The 18,910-nt window shown below is 57.8% G+C and overlaps 5 protein-coding genes across 5 annotated transcripts; 2 read left to right on the forward strand and 3 right to left on the reverse strand.

Annotated features, from left to right (window-relative positions):
• Positions 1–38: 38 nt before the first annotated feature.
• IFI35 (interferon induced protein 35) lies at positions 39–3,047 on the reverse strand. The gene is made up of 9 exons (XM_030966292.1): positions 2,862–3,047; positions 2,712–2,786; positions 2,328–2,483; positions 1,909–2,016; positions 1,480–1,624; positions 1,137–1,267; positions 806–995; positions 430–536; positions 39–309 (listed from the first exon to the last, which is right to left on the reverse strand). The coding sequence occupies exons 1-9, from the start codon at positions 2,874–2,876 to the stop codon at positions 115–117; spliced, it is 1,122 nt and encodes a 373-aa protein (XP_030822152.1). The 5' UTR covers positions 2,877–3,047; the 3' UTR covers positions 39–114.
• Positions 3,048–3,656: 609 nt separating this feature from the next.
• RPL27 (ribosomal protein L27) lies at positions 3,657–5,727 on the reverse strand. Its single transcript, XM_030966319.1, has 5 exons — positions 5,628–5,727; positions 5,442–5,524; positions 5,046–5,215; positions 4,444–4,554; positions 3,657–3,747 (listed from the first exon to the last, which is right to left on the reverse strand). The coding sequence occupies exons 2-5, from the start codon at positions 5,520–5,522 to the stop codon at positions 3,699–3,701; spliced, it is 411 nt and encodes a 136-aa protein (XP_030822179.1). The 5' UTR covers positions 5,523–5,524; positions 5,628–5,727; the 3' UTR covers positions 3,657–3,698.
• A 343-nt stretch (positions 5,728–6,070) lies between these two features.
• Positions 6,071–10,165, reverse strand: RUNDC1 (RUN domain containing 1). Its single transcript, XM_030966166.1, has 5 exons — positions 9,788–10,165; positions 9,097–9,255; positions 8,432–8,630; positions 8,074–8,163; positions 6,071–7,554 (listed from the first exon to the last, which is right to left on the reverse strand). Exons 1-5 carry the CDS (start codon positions 10,115–10,117, stop codon positions 6,689–6,691), a joined length of 1,644 nt encoding a protein of 547 aa, XP_030822026.1. The 5' UTR covers positions 10,118–10,165; the 3' UTR covers positions 6,071–6,688.
• Positions 10,166–10,227: 62 nt separating this feature from the next.
• PTGES3L (prostaglandin E synthase 3 like) lies at positions 10,228–12,451 on the forward strand. The gene is made up of 7 exons (XM_030966316.1): positions 10,228–10,366; positions 10,749–10,862; positions 11,003–11,069; positions 11,330–11,428; positions 11,770–11,859; positions 11,963–12,016; positions 12,230–12,451. The coding sequence occupies exons 1-7, from the start codon at positions 10,359–10,361 to the stop codon at positions 12,236–12,238; spliced, it is 441 nt and encodes a 146-aa protein (XP_030822176.1). The 5' UTR covers positions 10,228–10,358; the 3' UTR covers positions 12,239–12,451.
• An 84-nt stretch (positions 12,452–12,535) lies between these two features.
• Positions 12,536–16,988, forward strand: LOC115913928 (alanyl-tRNA editing protein Aarsd1-like). Its single transcript, XM_030966239.1, has 12 exons — positions 12,536–12,706; positions 12,780–12,902; positions 12,971–13,130; positions 13,560–13,617; positions 13,949–14,105; positions 14,190–14,306; positions 14,911–15,041; positions 15,215–15,281; positions 15,469–15,560; positions 16,012–16,066; positions 16,532–16,626; positions 16,766–16,988. Exons 1-12 carry the CDS (start codon positions 12,668–12,670, stop codon positions 16,899–16,901), a joined length of 1,230 nt encoding a protein of 409 aa, XP_030822099.1. The 5' UTR covers positions 12,536–12,667; the 3' UTR covers positions 16,902–16,988.
• The last annotated feature ends 1,922 nt before the right edge of the window (positions 16,989–18,910 follow it).

Below are 18,910 nucleotides of genomic sequence, written 5' to 3' on the forward strand. Positions count from 1 at the left end.
GCCCGGCCCCAACACAACAGACACGGTGGGTGCTCCCAACAGACACTTTTAATTTCTCCCGTGCCCGCGGGTCAACGGACGCACGGAGCTCCTCAGCCTCGGGCTGAGCCAGGACTAGCCCGTAGTGTCCTCCACGAACACGGCCACCCCTGAACGCCCCGCGGGGACGTAGGCGAGCGCATCCACCTCGCCGCCGCCGCGGCTGGCCTTCTGGAAGTGGATCTCCAGGGCGTCTCTCATGGACTCCACGCTCAGCACATCGGGGATGCCCAGGAGCAGGACGGTCCTGGGGCAGCGGGAGGGCTGGAGCTGGGCAGAGCAGGGGGTGAGTGCAGGGCAGCACAGGGAGAGGGGCTTCAGGAGCCCCCCCACCTGTCCTCCCTCCACCCAGGCTGGGAGATGCTGTTTGCACAGGGTTCAAGCCCTTACCTGCAGGTTGGAGATGTCTCCACACATGCATGGTGATATTTTGATTTTGTATTTCCCTTTCCCAATGGGCACCTGGATATGTCCTCTTTCAATTAGCGGCTCTGCCACTGCATATGGAGAGGAAAGTCCTGAGCTACCCAGGTCAGCTCCAGGGGCGGTTCTGTGCCTGGCATAGGCACCAAGGCTGACACTGCCCAGCTCATTGCTCAGCTCACCCACACCAGCACAGTTTTGGGGAAGGCAGGACAGCCTGGGGCTCACTCTACATTCCCTGTTCCTCAAACACAGCTTCATCTGCTCTCAGGAGATTTCTCCCCAGAGCAGGTCGGGCTGCTCCACCCTTGCCAGGCACCCAGGCTCAGCACACCCCACGCACCTCCATCCTGTGTGAAGGTCAGCACCACCTGCTCAGAGTCCTCCAGGAACTCCCTGCTCTCCACCTCGCTGCCCCCATTCTTTGTCTTGCTGAAGAAGAGCTCCAGCTTGTCCAGCAGTGCCTCCTTGGGGATGTCCAGGCTGGGCAAGTCAGACACAAGGATGCTCCTGCTGCTCTGAGTCAGCCTCATCTGTGGGTGGCACCGGCCAGTCAGTGCCAGGGCAGGACTGGCCCAGAGCTCAGGGGAGCAGTGTCCTGGTCCAGGCAGGCTCAGACAGGGGGAGCAGCGTGCCCAGGGCACCCCCATGGCATGGGGACCCACAGGCCCTACCTCCAGGGCAGATGGCAGCAGGATGTCCATGGGCACTGCCTGCACTCGCACTCTGCACTGGTCGAGCTCCTCCAGCTGCCCACAGTTCAGCTCCACCGTGTGCTCCCCCTTCTCTATGATCCTCTGGGCCACTGCGGGCAGGGAGAGCCCCCAGCACAGGGGAGTGACTGCCCAGTGCTTTCCAGGACAGGACACGGCACAGCAAAGGTGCTGGGGAGGGGGCACAGCCCCACACATGGCAGGGAGAGGGGGAGCACCAAACTCTGGCACAGGGAGGGGACACAGGGCAGGCTCCAAAATGATCGAGGACACCTGGCCAGTGCAGTGCTCTTCTCACGCTTACCCTCTGCCTCCTCAAAGGTGATGAGAGCTGAGCCCCCTGGCAGAGGGGAGTGGATCAGTGGGGTGAGCATCAGCTTGTTCATGTCCTCCTTGTTTGCTGGGAGTCCCTTAAATATCATTTTCTTTTCTGGCAGGGCAGACAGTATCTAGGTACAAGTAGAGACAGCACGTGGAGGAGACTGGACCCTGCACAGGGCATGTCCTGCCAATCCATGGACTAGAAATAAACTCATGGCTCAAATAAACTGCTGGAGAACCTCAGCAGAGTCTCTTCTAGTGTCTGGCTGTGCCTGGAATCCCAAAGCCATGACCAGAGCTCCTGGCCCTGGCAGAGGAGCTGTTCCAGTGCCCAGCTGCATTCACCTGCAGCTTCTCCAGCCAGGCTTGTGCCCTTGCCAGCAGACCCAAGTGCCCACACACACTCTGTTACCATCACAGGATCATTCCAGAGGACCCTCTTCTTCAATTCTTCCAGTTTATCTTTCAGAACCTGCTTCTCCATCCTCAGTCTGCTGTTCTCCTCCCTTATTGCAAAAATCTAGGAGGGAAAGAAAGAAGTAAGGACAGAACAGGAAGTAGGGAACACCAGGACACAAAGGGCTGCAGTACACTTCTGTTCTGAGCACACAGCTCCAGCCCATTCAGCTCTTGACTGCCTGCAGCTCTGTCCTGGTTCCTCTCCTTTGAGGACAGCGCTCCCCTCGCTGCAGCACTGCCTCACTTCTCAGCACAGGCTTGTGTTTCCCATGAAACCTCCACCAGATCCCAGGCAAGTGATCTCAGAGCAGTGACCTGCATCACGCAGCCCCCGCCACCCTTCCAAACCTAAGCCATCCACTGAACACTGACCTGGTGTGCTCTTTCTTCATCTCCATTTAAAGACAGCTGTTGCTCTAAAATTTTATGAAGTTCTCCTTCTTTCTTCAGCTCTTGTGTCCTTTGCTCTGCAGCTTCCTTGGCCGTTCGTAGCTCTGCAAGGTCTTTCTCCAGAGCACTGTAAAGCTCCTGTGAGAAGCACCATCAGACAGCAAGACCCTGCATCACCCCCACCAGCCCCGGCACAGGCTGTGCCCGTGGGGAATGAGCCTGGACCCTAGAACAGGCTCTCCCCTCCATGGGATTGCTCCTCGCTGCCGCCCCTGACTGCTAGAGAAGACTCGAGCTCCTGGCCAGGGCGGACCCCGCACAGTTGGGACGCGGCCGCCCGACCCCTCTCGGAGCAGCCGGACCCACCTTGCAGCGCTCGATCTCCTGCCGGAGCTGCTCGGGGCTCTGCAGGCCCTCGTCCTGCAGCCGGACGAAGGATTCCTAAAGACAGGAGGGGTCTGAGCCGCGCTGCGCCGCCCCCCGCCCGCCGCTCCCCGTGGCTCGGCTCTTCCTCACCTCCTCCGAATCCATCCCCGGTCCCGCGGGGAGCCCTGCCCTGCCCACCGGGACCGCTCTCCCCACTCGGTCCGTGCTACCGGGGACCCCGTGTCCGTTCTCGCCTTTCGCTTTCGTTTTCGCGAACTCGCCCCGCCCCGGCCCCTCCGAGCGCAGCCCCGGCCGCGGCCCAGGGGCGGCGGAACGCCGGGCCCGCCCAGCTCCGTCCGGTACCATCACCTCCTCCTCTTCCTCCATCCCCACCCCGCCTGACTCGCCCTCCGAGCGCCCACCTGGCCTGCCAGGAACGGACCAGCTACTAAATATAGGAATGAACTCTTCCAAACGGACCAGCTACAAAATATAGAAATTAACTCTTCCGAACGGACCAGCTACTAAATATGAACTCTTTCAAACGGACCAGCTACTAAATATAGAAATAAACTGTTCTGAACGGACTACCTAGTAAATATATAGGCATAAACTCTTCCAAACAGACCAGCTACTAAATATAGAAATTAACTCTTCCGAATGGACCAGGTACGAAATATGGAAATAAACTCTTCTGAATGGACCAGCTACTAAGTATTAACTCTTCCAAACAGACCAGCTACTAAATATAGAAATAAACTACTCTGAATGGACCAGCTACTAAATATTAACTGGTCCATTCCTGCCCCACTATTGGATTTACAACTCGACCCAGCCCCTGCTCCCCTGGACTGCAATGGCTCCCTCCCCAATTCTTAGAGACACAGAGCAAGCATGACCACACCACAAAGGCCACTGCTTGTAAGTTAAATAACAAAAAAGGCATGGTTTGTAATAAACATTTATTGATGCAACCTCGTTACACCCTTAGAATCGCAGCTTCTGGAAGAACCACTTATTCTTGCCAGTTTTGTACCTGAAAGAGAACACACAGGTTAAAGGATGTGTACCAGCAGGTAACAGCACCAAACCTGCACCTGAGCTGTCCCAGACAGACAGGATGTAGCACATAATTCACCCAGAAGTAGTTCACCTGGTCTCTATGGCCTGGGCTACAATTAAGCCCACTTTAAATATGAAATTCCAAGGGAAGCAAGAGCCAGGGTCCAGATTTCTCAAGAAGGACACCTGCACTGTGGCAGCTTCCACCCCAACGGGTACAAGCACAGGACACAGCCATCCCACTGGACACCTTGTGTGGCAGGGGGAGACGCCCTTGGAGAACAGCTCAGGGGCTGTCTGAGACACTGTGTCCCACTGAGGCCACACAGCTCCTTCCTCTGAAGGAGCTTCTGAACAGAAAACCATCAAGAAAGAGCAGAAACCCCAGCAAAGCATCAGCACTGCCCTGGCCCACCCAGCCCAGTGATAAGAGAGAGGATGAACTGGCAGCACCTTGTCAGATCATCCTGTGGCACCTGAAAGGCCCCACAGGGGCTGGCACGATGGTGCACACACACACAGGTGAGAGGAACACACTCAACAAACACTCCTGCAAAGAAGCCAGGGGGGAAGTGCCAACTTGGAAAAGCACAGACTGCAGCACAGCAACACTGACCCCTCACACCAGTAACAGCACAAACACCACTGAGCAGATGAACTCCCAACTCACCTCTCCTCAAATTTCACCTTGGCTTCACGCCTTGCTTTGCGTTTCAGAGCGGGATCCCTGAACACGTCCTTGTTGACCACTGTTTTGTCCAGGGGAATGTCCACAGAATACCTGGCAGAGAGCAGAACAGTTCAAAAGGAGCATGGTACCTGGCACAGGGCTGAAAACCAAGTACATTCTAATGTCCAGACAAAGAGTTACAGCTCCTAAAGTCTCCTCAGCTCAGGAATCACCAAACCGCTAAAGCAGTCTCAGTTCAGCCTACAAAGGAGCCATACCCTTTCTGAGGGATATGCAGCTCTGTTCCATGTGGTGCCTGGGAGCTGCTCTGAGGCACAGTAAGAAATGGTTCTGCCAGCTGCACACCCTCACAGCTGTCTCTAACACCCTCTAAGCAAAGGGAAGATCAGTGTGGTTGAAATAAGAGCCAGATACCTCATCCCAAAAGCTCATTAATATTTCCACTCAGCCTCAGACCCCAACTCCGCTTCTGCAGAGCCTGAGCCTCACATTCATTCAGCCACGGCATTAACAGTCCTGGTAACTCCCGGTGTTCAGCAGAAAACACAAGAACCACGAAAGCAGCCGGTAGCAGCACTCACCGGGTGGGCATCAGGTGGTTGTAGTTGTAAACCTTCACGAACGACTTGATCTTGGACCTTTTAGCGATCTTTTTCTTGCCCATGGCAGCAGTCACCTTACGCGGGTAGCGGTCGATGCCGGCCACCAAGGCATGGCTGTACGGCCGGTCCGAGGTGCCATCGTCGATGTTCTGAAACAAACAGGCCGCGGCGGCGACGATCGCACCGAGAAGCTGCGGCGGCGGCGGCGACCGCACCGAGGAGCCGCGGTCTCGGCGACGGCGGCGATCGCACCGAGGGGCCGCGGCGGAGGTGGCACCGAGGAGCCGTGGCCCCGTGGGCCCCGCAGGACCCGCGCCCGTGCCGCCCGCCGGTCTCCCGCTCGCCCCGGCCCCGTCGGCCCAGCCCCACGCTCACCTTCACGATGACGGCCTTGCGCCCCGAGTAGCGGCCGGCCAGCACCAGCACCACCTTCCCCGGCTTCATGAACTTCCCCATCTCTGCGGAGACAGCAGCCGACAGTCAGCCCGTGCCCGCCACCCTCACCCCGGCCGCGACCCCCGCGGATGGCATCGGATGCCGCGCCCGCCCGCCCGCTCTCACCGAAGCTCCGCTGCGATGGCGCTGGGCCGGAAGGCAAATGGAAGGCAGCGCCCGGGTTTTACCCGGACACCCTGCGTCACTTCCGCCGCGCCGCCGGGAGCTGCTGCCGGCCCCGGGCGGCGGGGCCGGGTCCGCCTCAGCCACCCCCGCCCCGGCGGTGCTGTGTCCGATTCTCCCGTTCCCCTTGGCAGGCGGTGCCATGTCCGCCTCAGCCACCCCCGCCCCGGCGGTGCTGTGTCCGCTTCTCCCGTTCCCCTAGGCAGGCGGTGCCGGTGTCCGCTTCCCCCGTACCCCGAGGCACGGCGGTGCCGAGTCCGGCTCGCCCGCCCCCTCCCTAGCACGGCGGTGCCGGTGTCCGCCCCCCTCTGCCCTCCCCGGGCACGGCGGCGCCGGGTGTCCACCTCGCCCGCCCCCTCCCAGCGCCGGTAACGGACAGAGCACACGGGACAGCGGCGAGCTCGGCCCACAGGTAGTACAGCGGTATTTAATACACCCCGCGGGACAGCGGGCGGCGCTGAGGCCCCACAAAAGCCCGGAACAAGGAGCTGGGTCCGTTGGACAACGCGCCCCGGCAGCCCAAGGGACACAGAGTGCAGAGCCGCTGCAGGAGCCCCCGGGCACCTCTGGCCCGGCCCTCATCTCCTCCTCCCGGGGTAGGTCAGACAGCCCCCAAGGTGCCTCAAACCCTGCCAGATCCCTCCTCCATGAGGGATCGTGTGTGTGCAAGGTGTAGAGCACAAACTGTGAGAAACAACCAGGAAGGAGCTCACTGCACATCCCATGGGCAGTCCCCGTGGCCAGGCCTCTGTCCCCCAGCCCTGAACTGTCACTGGCCACTGGGCAGGGCAGTTTGGCCCCAGAGCAGCAGGGAGTGGGCAGGGTGAGGCGCTGCTGCCCAACCTGCAGCCTCCAGCAGACAACACACTGCCAACAACACAAGACCTTAAGATTTCCCTAAAAGCAAATACCAAAGAGACAAACTTGGTCTTACAAAAGCCAGGCTTCTTGAGCCCAACAGCTGCCTACTAGTGGAAAAATGGATGAACGGCAATAAAAACACATCAAAACGCATCTTTGATGTTTTTCAGCTGCCGAACAGCCAGGTCAACTGGGAGGTTGAACTTCAGGTTGCTCAGGCGGCTGAGGAGGGTGAGGGCGCTTTCGAAGCCGGTGTTGGCCATGTAGCTCCAGGGCTGGTAGTGAGACTGAACGAGAGCTCCAGACTTGCAGATGAGGTTGAGCCACGAGACCAGGCGCTGCTCGTTGAGCGCCATGCACACCAGCGCCTTCAGCTCCGAGTCCGCGCTGCGCTTGAAGGGGCCGTGCTCCGTGAGCACCGTGTGGATGGCTGCCAGCAGGCTCTGCTTGGGGGTGGCCACCACTGCTCCCGTCACGGGCAAGGCGAAGGACTGGGACAGCTTGCGAGCCGGGGATTCCACGAAGGCTCGTCCGTTCTTGGCCTTGTAGTACTTGACAAAGAGTTCCCAGGGGTGCATGGTCTGCGGTGAGGGGGTGAAGGCGGGAATCAAGCACGCAATGGGGGCCAGCACCAGGCTCATGCCTGGGGAGGAGGCGTAGAGCCCGTGGGCCAGCAGGTCCCGCAGGGCCAGGGTCAGCTCCCTGCGCACAGCCAGGGTCAGCTCGTCTCTGCCGCCCAGGGGAATGTCCTGCAGCTCAGAGGAGCAGATAACGTGCTCTGCCTGCTGGTGTTTCAGGGCTAGCTGCCTCACCCGCTCCACCGACAACTCCAGTTTCTCTATTAAGGGGGAGAAGTCCTGGTTGTCCTGGTCCTTCTGCCAGAGAGTGCGAGGGATCTGACCCGTGGCACAGCCAAACTGGCTGACAGCAAAGATCTGCAGCACGGCCAGCACGCGGCGCATGAGCTGCAGGCCCGTTTCTTGCATCCTTCTGGCATCTTCTGGGTTCACTGACCAGGTTAGAAAAGAGAAAAACATATTCTCATTAGGGAGTCAACAACTCTGCTTGTTCATACACACAAAGGAGAGAGCAAATATCAGAAAATCCCTCCAGGTTAGCATTCTGAGTGGCAGCAGATGCCTCATGCTATATTACTGTACTTCCAGCAGGTTCAAGGGATAAGTAGGGAGGTCTCAAATTCTAAAGAACACTGGATCCCCCCCCAGCTCACAGAGCTCAGAGCCTGAAGAGCACAAATTACAGTGTGTTTTGCACCAAGTATCTGCAGTCTCTTCCTGATCCCTGCTGAGGACTGAGCCCACCCTCCACGCCACTTGCTCAGGATTTGTGACTGCTCTGGGGATCCCATGAAAGGAGGGTAAAGGAACAGGACACAGGCCTTCAGCAGAGGGATTGCCAAAGCACAGAAAGCAGCTGCCAGGAAAAAGCAGTGACTGGTTCATGCTCATCAAAGCTCCAGGAGCTTTGCTGGACCTTTGCTGACAGTGCTGAGCCCAGCAGTGCCCACCTCTGTTCCCAGGAGGCCGGGAGCTGGGTTTGTAGGAGCCTCCACAGTCACACTGGGCATCTTCCACCTTGCCAGAGCCTCCAACTTCATCTACAAAAAGGATTTCACATCATTATTTCATATTTGTGAATTTCAGCTGCATATCCCAAGTATTAAGGTCAACATTCCTCAGACCCCTCTAAACCTCTTTTGTCACTCTATCAATACTTTTCCTCACCATCAGTTTAGAGAGATTTATAATTTCCTGTGACCCAGAAGCTGTTCCTACATCTCCCAACATCTGTGACTTTCCTCCTCATGACTACATCAGGGAACTACAAAGGAATTCAGTCTGCTCATTCAAAAACTCATCACTGACCCTGAATGAAGTTGATGAACATTTCGAGGTCCCTTATCTGGGTCTTCAGCTGCTCCACCAGCTGCTCCTTCACCCTGGCTGGATTCACAATCTGTGCTATGGCAGCATCCACCCGCTGCCGCAGCTCCTCTGGAGAGAGCTTTGCAAAATCTTCACTCAAGTCCATGTCCAGCTTCTTTATCAACTCATTTATAATCATCTGCAAAACACAAGTGAGCAGTGTGATTTCACCATGTGGCACTGCTGCCTGGGAGCTTTCTCAAATAATTTTTTACATCAAATTAATTTTTTATACCAACAAGAGGGGAGAAGCTGATCCAGCTCTGCAGGGTAATGATTCATGTTTAACATAGAGGCACAGAGTAGTGGGCTGGAGCAAACTTGCACTTTGGAGGGATTGCACAGAACAAGGAGGGGCAGCACTGGTTTTAAAACAACTTCAAATTCTTCAGGAAAAAATAACTCCTTTCCCAGAGGTTCCCTCAGAAACAAGATACCTTTACTGCACAGAAATAACTGCAAAAGACACACGACAGGTTCACGTGTGTAGACAAACTCCTGACACTCTATAGCTGCTGGTGAGAAATACAGACTGATGAGTGCCTACAGTATGTAAGACACTCAGAAAGGCTAGGAAATACAGCAGGAGGATTTGGGAGCCTTACCCGTTGTCTTTCCATAACCACAGACTGTGGCAGGGAATCATAGCTGCCCTCTTGGTAAGCAAAGGTCTCAAGGTCATCCAGCTGTGTCTTGAGCTGAAGGATCAACTCTCTCTGCTTCTCCTTCTGGACCTCAATTTGCTCCTGCTTCTCTCGCTCACCCTGAAAAAAAGTTATCAGTAAATAAAATTGAAGGCTTATTGTCATACGCAAGGCACAGAGAACAGGATTGTGATGTGAGGAGTATCTCCTGCAGCTCATGTACTTCACTAGTCAGCACTGCAAACCAGTCTGAGAGAGAAATGCGAGCACCAAGCAGAGGTACCAGCTACATCGCCTCATCTGATAAGGGAGGGGAAGCACCTCTCCACACCACTTGCACCCACGTCGTGTCCCACAAGGCCAGGATCCAGGAAGAAAGAGGCCAAATAACACGTACATATCACAGATCCTGTGAGTCAGCCGTGCTGTACCAGGGCGTGGAGCGGTGACACACCGCTCAGGGCTCCAAGGCACATCCCTGCGAGCTGGCTCCGAGTCCCCGGGAGCCTGCGAGCTCCGTGCAAACCCGAGCACCGCGGGCTGCTCGGCCGACCCGCTCCCGGCAGCGGGACCGCAGCCGCCCTAATGCGCTTCAGGCGGGGTTCAGCCCACACACCGACCGCGGGCCATGCCCAGCAAAGGCTCCACTCACCGGAGCGGCGCCGAGACCGTGGGGCAGCGGCGCGGGGCAGCCGCGGAAGGCGAAATCCTCGAGGTCGCGGAGCAGGCGCTGCTGCTCGGCCGGGCCGGCCCGGGCCACCTGCCGCAGCCGGAACTGCACCTGAGCGAAGTGCGAGGCGAGCGCCAGCAGCGCCCCGTGCAGCCGGCGCCGCTCGGCCCGCAGCCGCGGCACCGACTCCGCCGAATCTCCCCCGGTAGCCGCCGCTTCTTCGTCCTCCTCATCCTCGTCCTCCTCCGCCGACACGGCGCCCACCGGCGCCCAGCGCTCGCCGGGGCCCAGCGAGCCGCTCTCTCCCTCCATAGCCGCCGCTACCGGCGCCGTGACGCCGCCGCCATCTTGGCGCTGAGGGGCGGGAGCGGGCGGGGCCAGCGCGCCCCCTCGCGGCAAAGCGGCGGCGGCGGCCCCGGGGGCGCGCACCGGGGGAGCGGGGGGCGGTGACGGGGCCGCGGGTTGGCTGCCCCGGGCCCGGCCCGGCACGGCCTGCCCGGTCCGGCAACCGCGCCCCCGGCCCGAAATAGCGCGGGGCGGGGTCGGCACCGCCATGGCGAGGTGAGCATGGCCGGGCGGGACAGGCAGCGCACAGAACCCGTGCACGGCGCCCGGTGCCCGGTAGAGGCAGCGCCCGGCAGGAGCTTCCGACCTGGAGCAGCGGGCAGCGCCGGGCCAGGCGGAGGGGAGCGGACACAGGCCGGCCGGGCCCCGCCGACCGCCCGGCCAGGGGCGTTGGGACGGCAGCGGGGAGTCATGGAGCCGGTGTCCGCTCCCAGCCCCGGTCGGCACCCGCCCGGCTCCCTCTGCCCGTCCCGGGGCTCGGCACAGGCAGAGCCGGTGTTCGGGGCCCTTTCCTCGCCCGCGGGCCCTGCCGAGCACTGCTGGGCACCGGGAAATGCCCGCTGGTGATGGTGATAGCCGCTGCTCTGCTTTCCCCAAGGCAAGCCGCAAAGACGCTGTGGTACGACCGGCCCCGGTACGTGTACCTGGAGTTCTGTGTGGAGGACAGCACGGACGTGAAGGTGGTCATCGAGGACCACCGGCTGGTGTTCAGGTGAGCTGCCGCTGCCCTGCCCACCGACACGGCTCTGCTCTGCTCTGGGGGTGCTTCAGGGGACAGGGAGGACTCTGTGAGAGGAGAGCACGCGTGGCCTCAGCTCTCTCCTAGGCCTGGTTGTTATAATGTTTTGGCAGTTGCAAAAATGCAGACGGTGTGGAGTTCTACAACGAGATCAACTTGTACGCCAGAGTCAACTCCAAGGTGAGGTTTCCCGCCAACAAATTGTTCTCTGACAGCCTCTGTCTGGCTCAGAGTCAGAGCCAATCTGTGCAGTCTTGCTTAACAACACTGCTTAACACTGAATGCTGCCCATCATGAGAGCACGAGCCCTGGGGCTCATACTCTCGCTGCTGCCTTGAGCCAGAAACAACCTGTCTCTGTGGTTCTGTGACCCCGCAGCCTGCACAGGGCTGAGCAGAGAGGAGCCTGGCAGACCCTGAGGCACCCCAATCTCTTGGCAGGACTCACGGGAGAAGCGCTCTGACCGCTCCATCACGTGCTTTATGAGGAAGTGGAAGGAGAAAGTGGCCTGGCCGCGCATCACCAAGGAGAACATCAAGGTGTGTGCGGTGCCTCAGTGCATGTGCTATCCCCACTCAGCACCTCATGCCTCCTAGGAACCAACCTGCCCCCAGGACACACACAGAGGCTTCCACAGCGGATCCCAAGAGCTCCCAAAAAGCCCTACTTGATAATCACCACTAGCCCACAGACTTCTGCCCTCCACGAAGGATGTGGCACCTCTTTTCCTTGACACACTCAGGATCAGGACCAGTGCCTGCAGGCAAAGGGACACTCCTGCTTCCTGCCCTTGCCCTTCGCCTGTGCAGGAGCTGCCCCTGGGCTGCAGGTCCCTGCAGTGCTGCTCCCCCCGCTCAGGGGCTGCTCTCTGTGCCCACAGCCAGCCTGGCTCTCCGTGGACTTTGACAACTGGCGAGATTGGGAAGGGGACGAGGAGGTGGAGAGGGCCATGGTGGAACAGTATGCAGAGGTGAGCTGGGCCACCGGCCTCAGGATCATGTGCACATCCTATGGGTGTGTGGGATGGAGGGACGCCGGGAATTTGGGGATCCAGATGTTTGTTTCCCATCCAGATGCTGGAGAAGGTGACAGAAAAAGGCCCCCCGCCAGCCATGGATGACCTGGATGTAAGTACCAGCTGCTTCCTGATGTCCTGCCCAACACAACCCAGCCTCAGCCTTCCTCCGGCTCCGGGGCACCGGCAGCACCTCCCGGTGCACCCCTCGGGCAGCCTGTCCCTTGGAAACGCTCCCCGGGACAACCGGGTGGTGCCACCCGCTGCCACCGGGGCCGGCCCGGTCTCGGCCCCGTCCCTGGCACCTCGCTCCTCCCTCCCGCAGGATGACTGATGCCCAGGCCCCTGGGGACGCCGCGGGAGTGAGCCGGTGCCCCGGTAGCACGCACCGGGGAGCAGCGCGGGCAGGGTTCCCCGAGGAAGCGAAGCTGCCTCAGCTCGAGCGCCGCCGCGGGCATCGCTCCCGATCCTGGGCGGCGGACGCGGTCCGGTCTCCCGTAGCCGGCTAACCTGGCGGGGCACGGGGCAATAAACGTGAACTGCCGCAGCCGTGTGCCGTGTGCCGCGCCGGGCACCGGGAGCCGCTCACCCGCACCGGCCCCGGCAGCGCGCGCGCCGGCGGGAGCGCGCCCGCGCGTGCCCGTGCAGGCCCCGCCCGCTCGCCGCACGGCGGCCACCACCGCCGCTCCGTGTCCGTGTCCCTGTCCGTGTCCGTGTCCCTGTCCCTCCGCCAGTCCCGGCTCGCTTGTGCCGAACGGTCGCGATGGTGTTCCGGTGCCAGCGGGACAGCTGGGCCCGGCAGGTAGCGTCGGGCCGGGGCCGGGGCGCGGGGCAGGCCCGGGCGGGCCCTCACGGCGCCGCCGTCTCTGTCTCAGTTCACCACCAGGGTGGTGTCGTGCCGGGCGGCCGAGCTGCGGCCCGAGGGCGGCGGGGAGCCGGTGCACGGGTTCCAGGTGGTGCTGGAGGACACCATCCTCTTCCCCGAGGGCGGCGGGCAGGTACGGGCCGGGCAGGGCGGGGCGGGGGCCGGGCCGGGACCGGCGGCGCTGATGTCCCGTGTCCGCAGCCGGACGATCGCGGCCTCATCGGGGACGTGCCGGTGCTGCGGGTGACACGGCGGGGCGCCGAGGCCGTGCATTTCGTGCCGGCCGCGCTGGAACCGGGCGCTGAAGTGCAGCTGTCGCTGGACTGGGAGCGCCGCTTCGACCACATGCAGCAGCATTCAGGTCCGTGCCGGTACCGGTACCGGGGAGCGCACGGAGCACCCCGCGGGCCGTGCCGGTGGGGCAGGGGGGCGGTCAGTGCACACCGTGTCCCCATCCCGGTTAGGGTAGGGAGAAAATCCGCCAGCTCTGTGTGTACAGTTTGTTCTCGGGACAACTGAGGGCAGCACGTGTCTCTCTGTGAGCTCTCCTTGTCTTGTAAACGCACCAAAAACAGGTTTGGAAGAGAAAGTTCAGCCTGCTTTGCAGCCCCAGCGTGTGCTGCAGTGCCAGGAGTGAAAACTCACGGGGCCAGAGCTTCTCCTTGCTGCTCCTGAGCACTGGCAGGAGCCCCTCAGCACTCGCCTGTCGTGGAGAATGTCAACAGGAAATACACAGCCTGACTGGAAATGCCAGGGGCACTCAGAGCTAGTGCTTGCACATCTCTTCCAGGACAGCATCTCATCAGTGCCATTGCAGAACAGATGTTTGGATTCAAGACAACTTCATGGTGAGCAGGATGAAGGTTCCTTTTCACCCATTTGGCATGTTCCACCATGCTACCCTGCACAGAGCCTGAGCACTGAAACACCAAAAGCAATTTGGATGTTTCATTTGAGCTCAGACATTGTGGGAGAGAAGCTGACCTGGAGAGAAGCTGTAAAAGTGTTTGCTCTGTCTTGTCCTCCTTAAGTGTTTGGTTTCCACCTGGTGCTTTGAACATAACAGGGAGAGGAGGGAAATCTCTGTTTTTTCAGTCACCACATTGGCAGCAGTGGGATGCTGGTGCTGCACAAAGGGACCTCCCAGCTGGTCTCAGCAGATGTTCTTCCTTGGTGCAGGGAGCTGGGCCGTCAGCGCGGTGTCATTGAGCTGGACACCCCCGTGGTGACAGCAGAGCAGGTCCAGGCCCTGGAGGAGAGCGTGAACGAGAAAATCCGGGACAGGGTCCCTGTAACAGTGAGGGAACTGGCTGCAGATGACCCTGAAGTTGAAACAGTGAGTAGTGGGAGAGAACTGATGGTATTAATGGAATAACTGAGCACAGATGTCACCTGCTCTGTCACCCTTCTCCTCTGCCAGGTGAGGAGCCGGGGGCTGCCCGATGACCACGCGGGGCCAGTGCGGGTGGTGGACATCAAAGGCATCGACTCCAACCTGTGCTGTGGGACTCACGTGTCCAACCTGAGTGACCTCCAGGTGGGCTGCTGCAGCTGGGCTGCCTCTGGGAGCCACGCTCCGTATGAAGTACAGCCAGGGTCCCTGGGATCCACAGGCTGCTCCAGACTGTGCTGATGGGGAAGGGGGTGGCAGAACCCCAGGCTGAGGGAGCCCCAGGAGGGTCACACACAGGCTGGGTGCCACGGTGATTTTGTTTCCTTGTTGCAGAACTCGGCCCTGTGTACAGCAGTGATGTTTTTGCACTGCCAGGAGTGTTGGCCATGTTCCCTCAGCTTAAAGCTTTTTTGACTGTTCATCATGGATGAGAAATCTGTGCAGGGGAAATGGTGATAAAATCCTAGACTGCCTTTAAGTATTTGTACTTTCTCAGTCATTGGTTGGAGTCTGTTTCCCAGCAGATACATCCAGATGCCCTGTAGAGTACATCCCATGGCTAGAAGATTGCATAAATTCCATTGTACCACCATCCCTTTTTTTTGTATGTTGACCTTATGGCTGATTTTAATCAATTTGTTTTCACTAGCAGAGAGTCAAAATTCACCACAGGGCATAATCTGGCAGGAACTGACCACCTATGTGAATTACCAAATGCTGTTCTGACCAGGTTGATTTTCTTTTTAAGGTTATTAAACTCCTTGGCGTGGAAAAAGGGAAAAAGAACAAAACCAACTTGGTTTTCCTGGTGGGAAACAGAGTGCTGAAGTCAATTGAACAAAGTCACAGTACTGAGAAGGCTCTAACCTCCCTGCTCAAGTAATCCCCTTTCCTCTTCTGTTATTTCATCTTCACTCCTCCTCCTGAGAGATACCACATAAGCCTCAGAGTGCATGTTGTGGGACTGTGTGTGATGTTGCCTGTTTTGCTCCTTTAGGAAATCCTTCCTCTGTCCTTCAGAGTGGTGATCCAAAGTCTCCCATTTCTTTCAGAAATGGACCAGGTGAGCACGTGGAGGCTGTGAAGAGACTGCAGAGCTCTGTGAAGCTGCTCCAGAAGGTACAAGAATGGCTGGGAAAAGTGGGTTGTCACTATTTCCTGTAGACCATTAGTTGTGGTAACTAGGAGTCAAATCATTGGCTTCAATTTTTGTGGATTTTATGAAAAGTGCTCAAAGCTCTGGGAACACAACTGTGTTCACACTGAGTTCTCCAGTTGCAGTACAGTTAATTTTCTTTTCTTTCAGAATAACCTGAACCTGCTCAGAGACATTGCTGTTTTGATAGCTCGGGACTTCAAGAGCAAACCTGCTCCAAAGCAGCTCTTTGTATTGCACAGGTATGGGGGAGCCCAGGGAAGAGGGGCCAACAGTATCCCACAGGTTTTATGGCAGCTGGATCTCTCACACCTTGTGAGAGCAGCTTGTTTTCTCAAGGAAGAATGTAAAGGAAACAGAATATTAAACTGCCTTGGCCTGCTGCAAAGTTGTGTAATTAAAGGAATCTATAATTCAGTCACTGAATTCTTCTGGTGCTGTAGCTGAGAAATTACTGTGTCCATTTAATTCCCTCTGCACCTGACATTTTCAAATAAAACCAGGGAGCTGTATTTCTTAAAGATAACACTTAGATGATTCCTAAAGGAGTGCCCAGTGAGGATTTACATCTATAGACAAATAAGAGCAAGAGGCCAAAATCCCTGATCAGGCACTTGGTTTCTGATTGAGATTTTGTACTCTAGAGGGGGGTTTTGCTTCTTTCTGAAGTCTTTTTTTAATCCATCCATACAGGAAAGAGGGTGATTCTGAATTTATGAACATCATCGCTAATGAGATTGGGACAGAGGTGAGTCGCTGATGCAGACTAAACTGACACCACTCTTTTTTCACCCCAGTTTTACACAGACAGGGGCTGGCCAGGCTGCTGTTCCTACCACAGTTATCATCTGCAGATCTGGTTCCTTTGACAGGTACCTGAGGTTACCTGTCCCCAGCAGCCTCAGTCTGCAGGGCAGTCCTCAACAGTGAGAATTCAGAGCCCTGGAGAGGAGCCTCCAAGAGCTGTGCAGAGCCTCACTGGCTGAAATAGGTTAGGCTAGGATTAGGTAGGAGTGGAATTGAAAAAACAGCAAGTTTCAGTCACAATCACCTAGTTCAGCTGCCAGCTGTATCCTTTTAACTTGGGATACCCCAAACAGTCTCAGTCTCAATAATGGACATAGACTTCTGAATTGCCAGTTTGCTGTTTGTGTCCTCTGGCCAGTGTGGAAAGCACTGATTTATCTGGAGCAAAGCCCATCTCTGTCCACAGGAAACCCTGCTATTCCTGACTGTGGGAGATGAAAAAGAAGCAGGACTCTTCCTTCTAGCTGGACCTGTTGAAGCAGTTGAAAATTTAGGTCCCAGGTAACGTTTTTTGATTTGTTTAACTCGAATGAGAATTCTGATGTTGCAGACATGATGAGCAGCTGCACAGTGTGATCCAGGCAGGGATCTGTGTGTGCTGGAGCAGCCTGGGCTCCAGCCTGTGGTGTTGCTGCTGCAGGGTGGCAGAACTGCTGGGAGGGAAAGGAGCTGGGAAGCGCGGCCGCTTCCAGGGCAAGGCAGCCAAGATGAGCCGGCGAGGAGAAGTGCAAGCTCTGCTCCAGGAATTCATTAGCCATCAAAACCCTGGAGCATAAGAAACAATTCTCAAAGTAGGTTTGTCTTATATTTGTTTGCATAGGCTCCACTAGCTCCTCTACCAGAGAATAAAGACCTGAACCCAACAGCTGGTGTGCACATGCTCTGCGTGGGCTGCTCACGGAAATGGGGAGGGGATCTGCCATCAAGGCTTTGCTGCAAGGGCTCAATTGTCAGAACAAATGGTGCAAGGATTAAAGTAGTCCTTAGTTAACCACTTTGTAGGGTTCCCAAACCCAGAAGGGGCCTCCTGCTGGCAGTGCTTTGGGGCATTTTGCTTTGTGCCAGTTCCAGTTGCTGAGGAGAAGTTGCTTGGCATGAACGCTCAAGCAAGAGGCAGCTGCTCCCCCCAACTCCTTGGGTTGGGCAAGAGCAGAGAGCAGCTGGAAGGGAGAGCAGGTACCCCACAAGCAGGAGATCATTCCTCACCACGTACCAAGCCCTTTCCCTTGGTGGGGTGCAGTTGTTAGTGGTCGTTTTTTGACCATGGAGAGTTTCTTGAGCTGATGCAGCTGTAAACTCCCTCGGGATCAGGCAGAGCTGTCCCTGGTGTTCCCTCAGCTCACCTCTCCTGCCCAGGCAGGCCCTGGAGCTGCTGCAGTCTCCTCTGGAGGAACTAAAGGGCGCTGTGGAGCCACAACGGGGCTCAACAGGTAGTTTGAGAATTTACCCTTCCCCTTTTTGCTAGAAATGGTGGGACAGGTTTACCCCAGGTGTTGGTAATGATCAGAGAAACAGAATAAAAGAAACCTCCATTCTAAGGATTTATCTGTCACGAACGTGGGGATGGAAGCAGCCCCAGCAAATTGGGTTCCCACCCATGGCTGCTGTGACTGGTGCATGGCCACAGCCTTGGCTGAGCTGTTGGGGTGGCACCAGAACAGAGGGAGCACCAGTGAGGCCTGGAACTGGGTGTGGGTCAGAGCTGCAGGGTCTGGTGCTTTGGGAGTGATCCTGCACATGCACAGAGTCTGGCAGGAAGAAAGTGTCTGCACCTCCCTGTGTATTTTGGACTATCTCAGACTGAGAGAGGATGTTTCCTGAGCAGGTTTAGCTGGGCTGTGCAGCCTGCACAGCTTGGAGGGCAGCAGGTTGAGCCCTCAGGACTTCCTGAGTGACCACTGGGCTGGGGTGCTGAGGTGGGAAGGGCATGACCCCAACCCCACACCATGGCCAAGTGCCAGTTCTGTCCCCAACACCCTGGGGGCTCAGACAGCCCCAGCTGAGCCACCTGGTCCCAAAGCTGAGCTCATTTCTGTAAGCAGTGAGGTGACACAAGTTTGTCCCTGTTCCTGGCACAAAGTGCACCCAGAAACCTTGGATAAACAGCACAAAAAGCTGTTTATTCACAGCCCCCACTGTGCTGTCAGTGTTCAGCTGCAGCTCAGGACAAAAGGTAAAGACCCAGGGCACTGGGCAGTGCCCTTCCCAGTGGCTTGAACATGTCTTCAGCCCCCAGGAGAAATGTCCTTCCTGTACCATCTGCAGGCCATGGCACAACCCTGCATCCAGGAGCTGATCCCCCATCCCCTGGTGCTGGCCAGCAGGACACTCAGACTCTCCAGCTAAACAGCCTTCATCTTTAATAAAACACCTCCTGTGCCCAACCCCAGCCACCCCCTGTGCTGTGTGCACAGCTCCATGCAATGCCTGTGTGCCCCCCACGCTGACCACAGGCATGAGCACCAAACGTCCCAGGGCTGGGGGTCCCTCACCCACACTGGCACTCGATCTCCATGTCTCAGTCTGTCCATTCCTGGCACAGAGCTGCCTCTTCAGCAGACCCCAGACACGCTGAGGTGACAGCCCTGCTGCCCGTGGTGCTGTCCCCAGCCCTGCAGCACAAGGTGGCCTGTCCCCACAAGCTGCAAGGGAGTGCAGCACCTCCCTCTGCTGCTGCTGGGTCCTGGGCAGGTGCCCCCCAGCTGTGGGTGCAGGAGGGACAGCAGGGCAGTCGTGGGCATGCAGGGCTCTCCCTCTGTGCCATCAGCCAGCCCAGCCCAGCGGG

This window comes from Camarhynchus parvulus, chromosome 27 (genome assembly GCF_901933205.1).
Source record: "Camarhynchus parvulus chromosome 27, STF_HiC, whole genome shotgun sequence".
In the NCBI taxonomy this organism is placed as follows: Eukaryota; Metazoa; Chordata; class Aves; order Passeriformes; family Thraupidae; genus Camarhynchus; species Camarhynchus parvulus.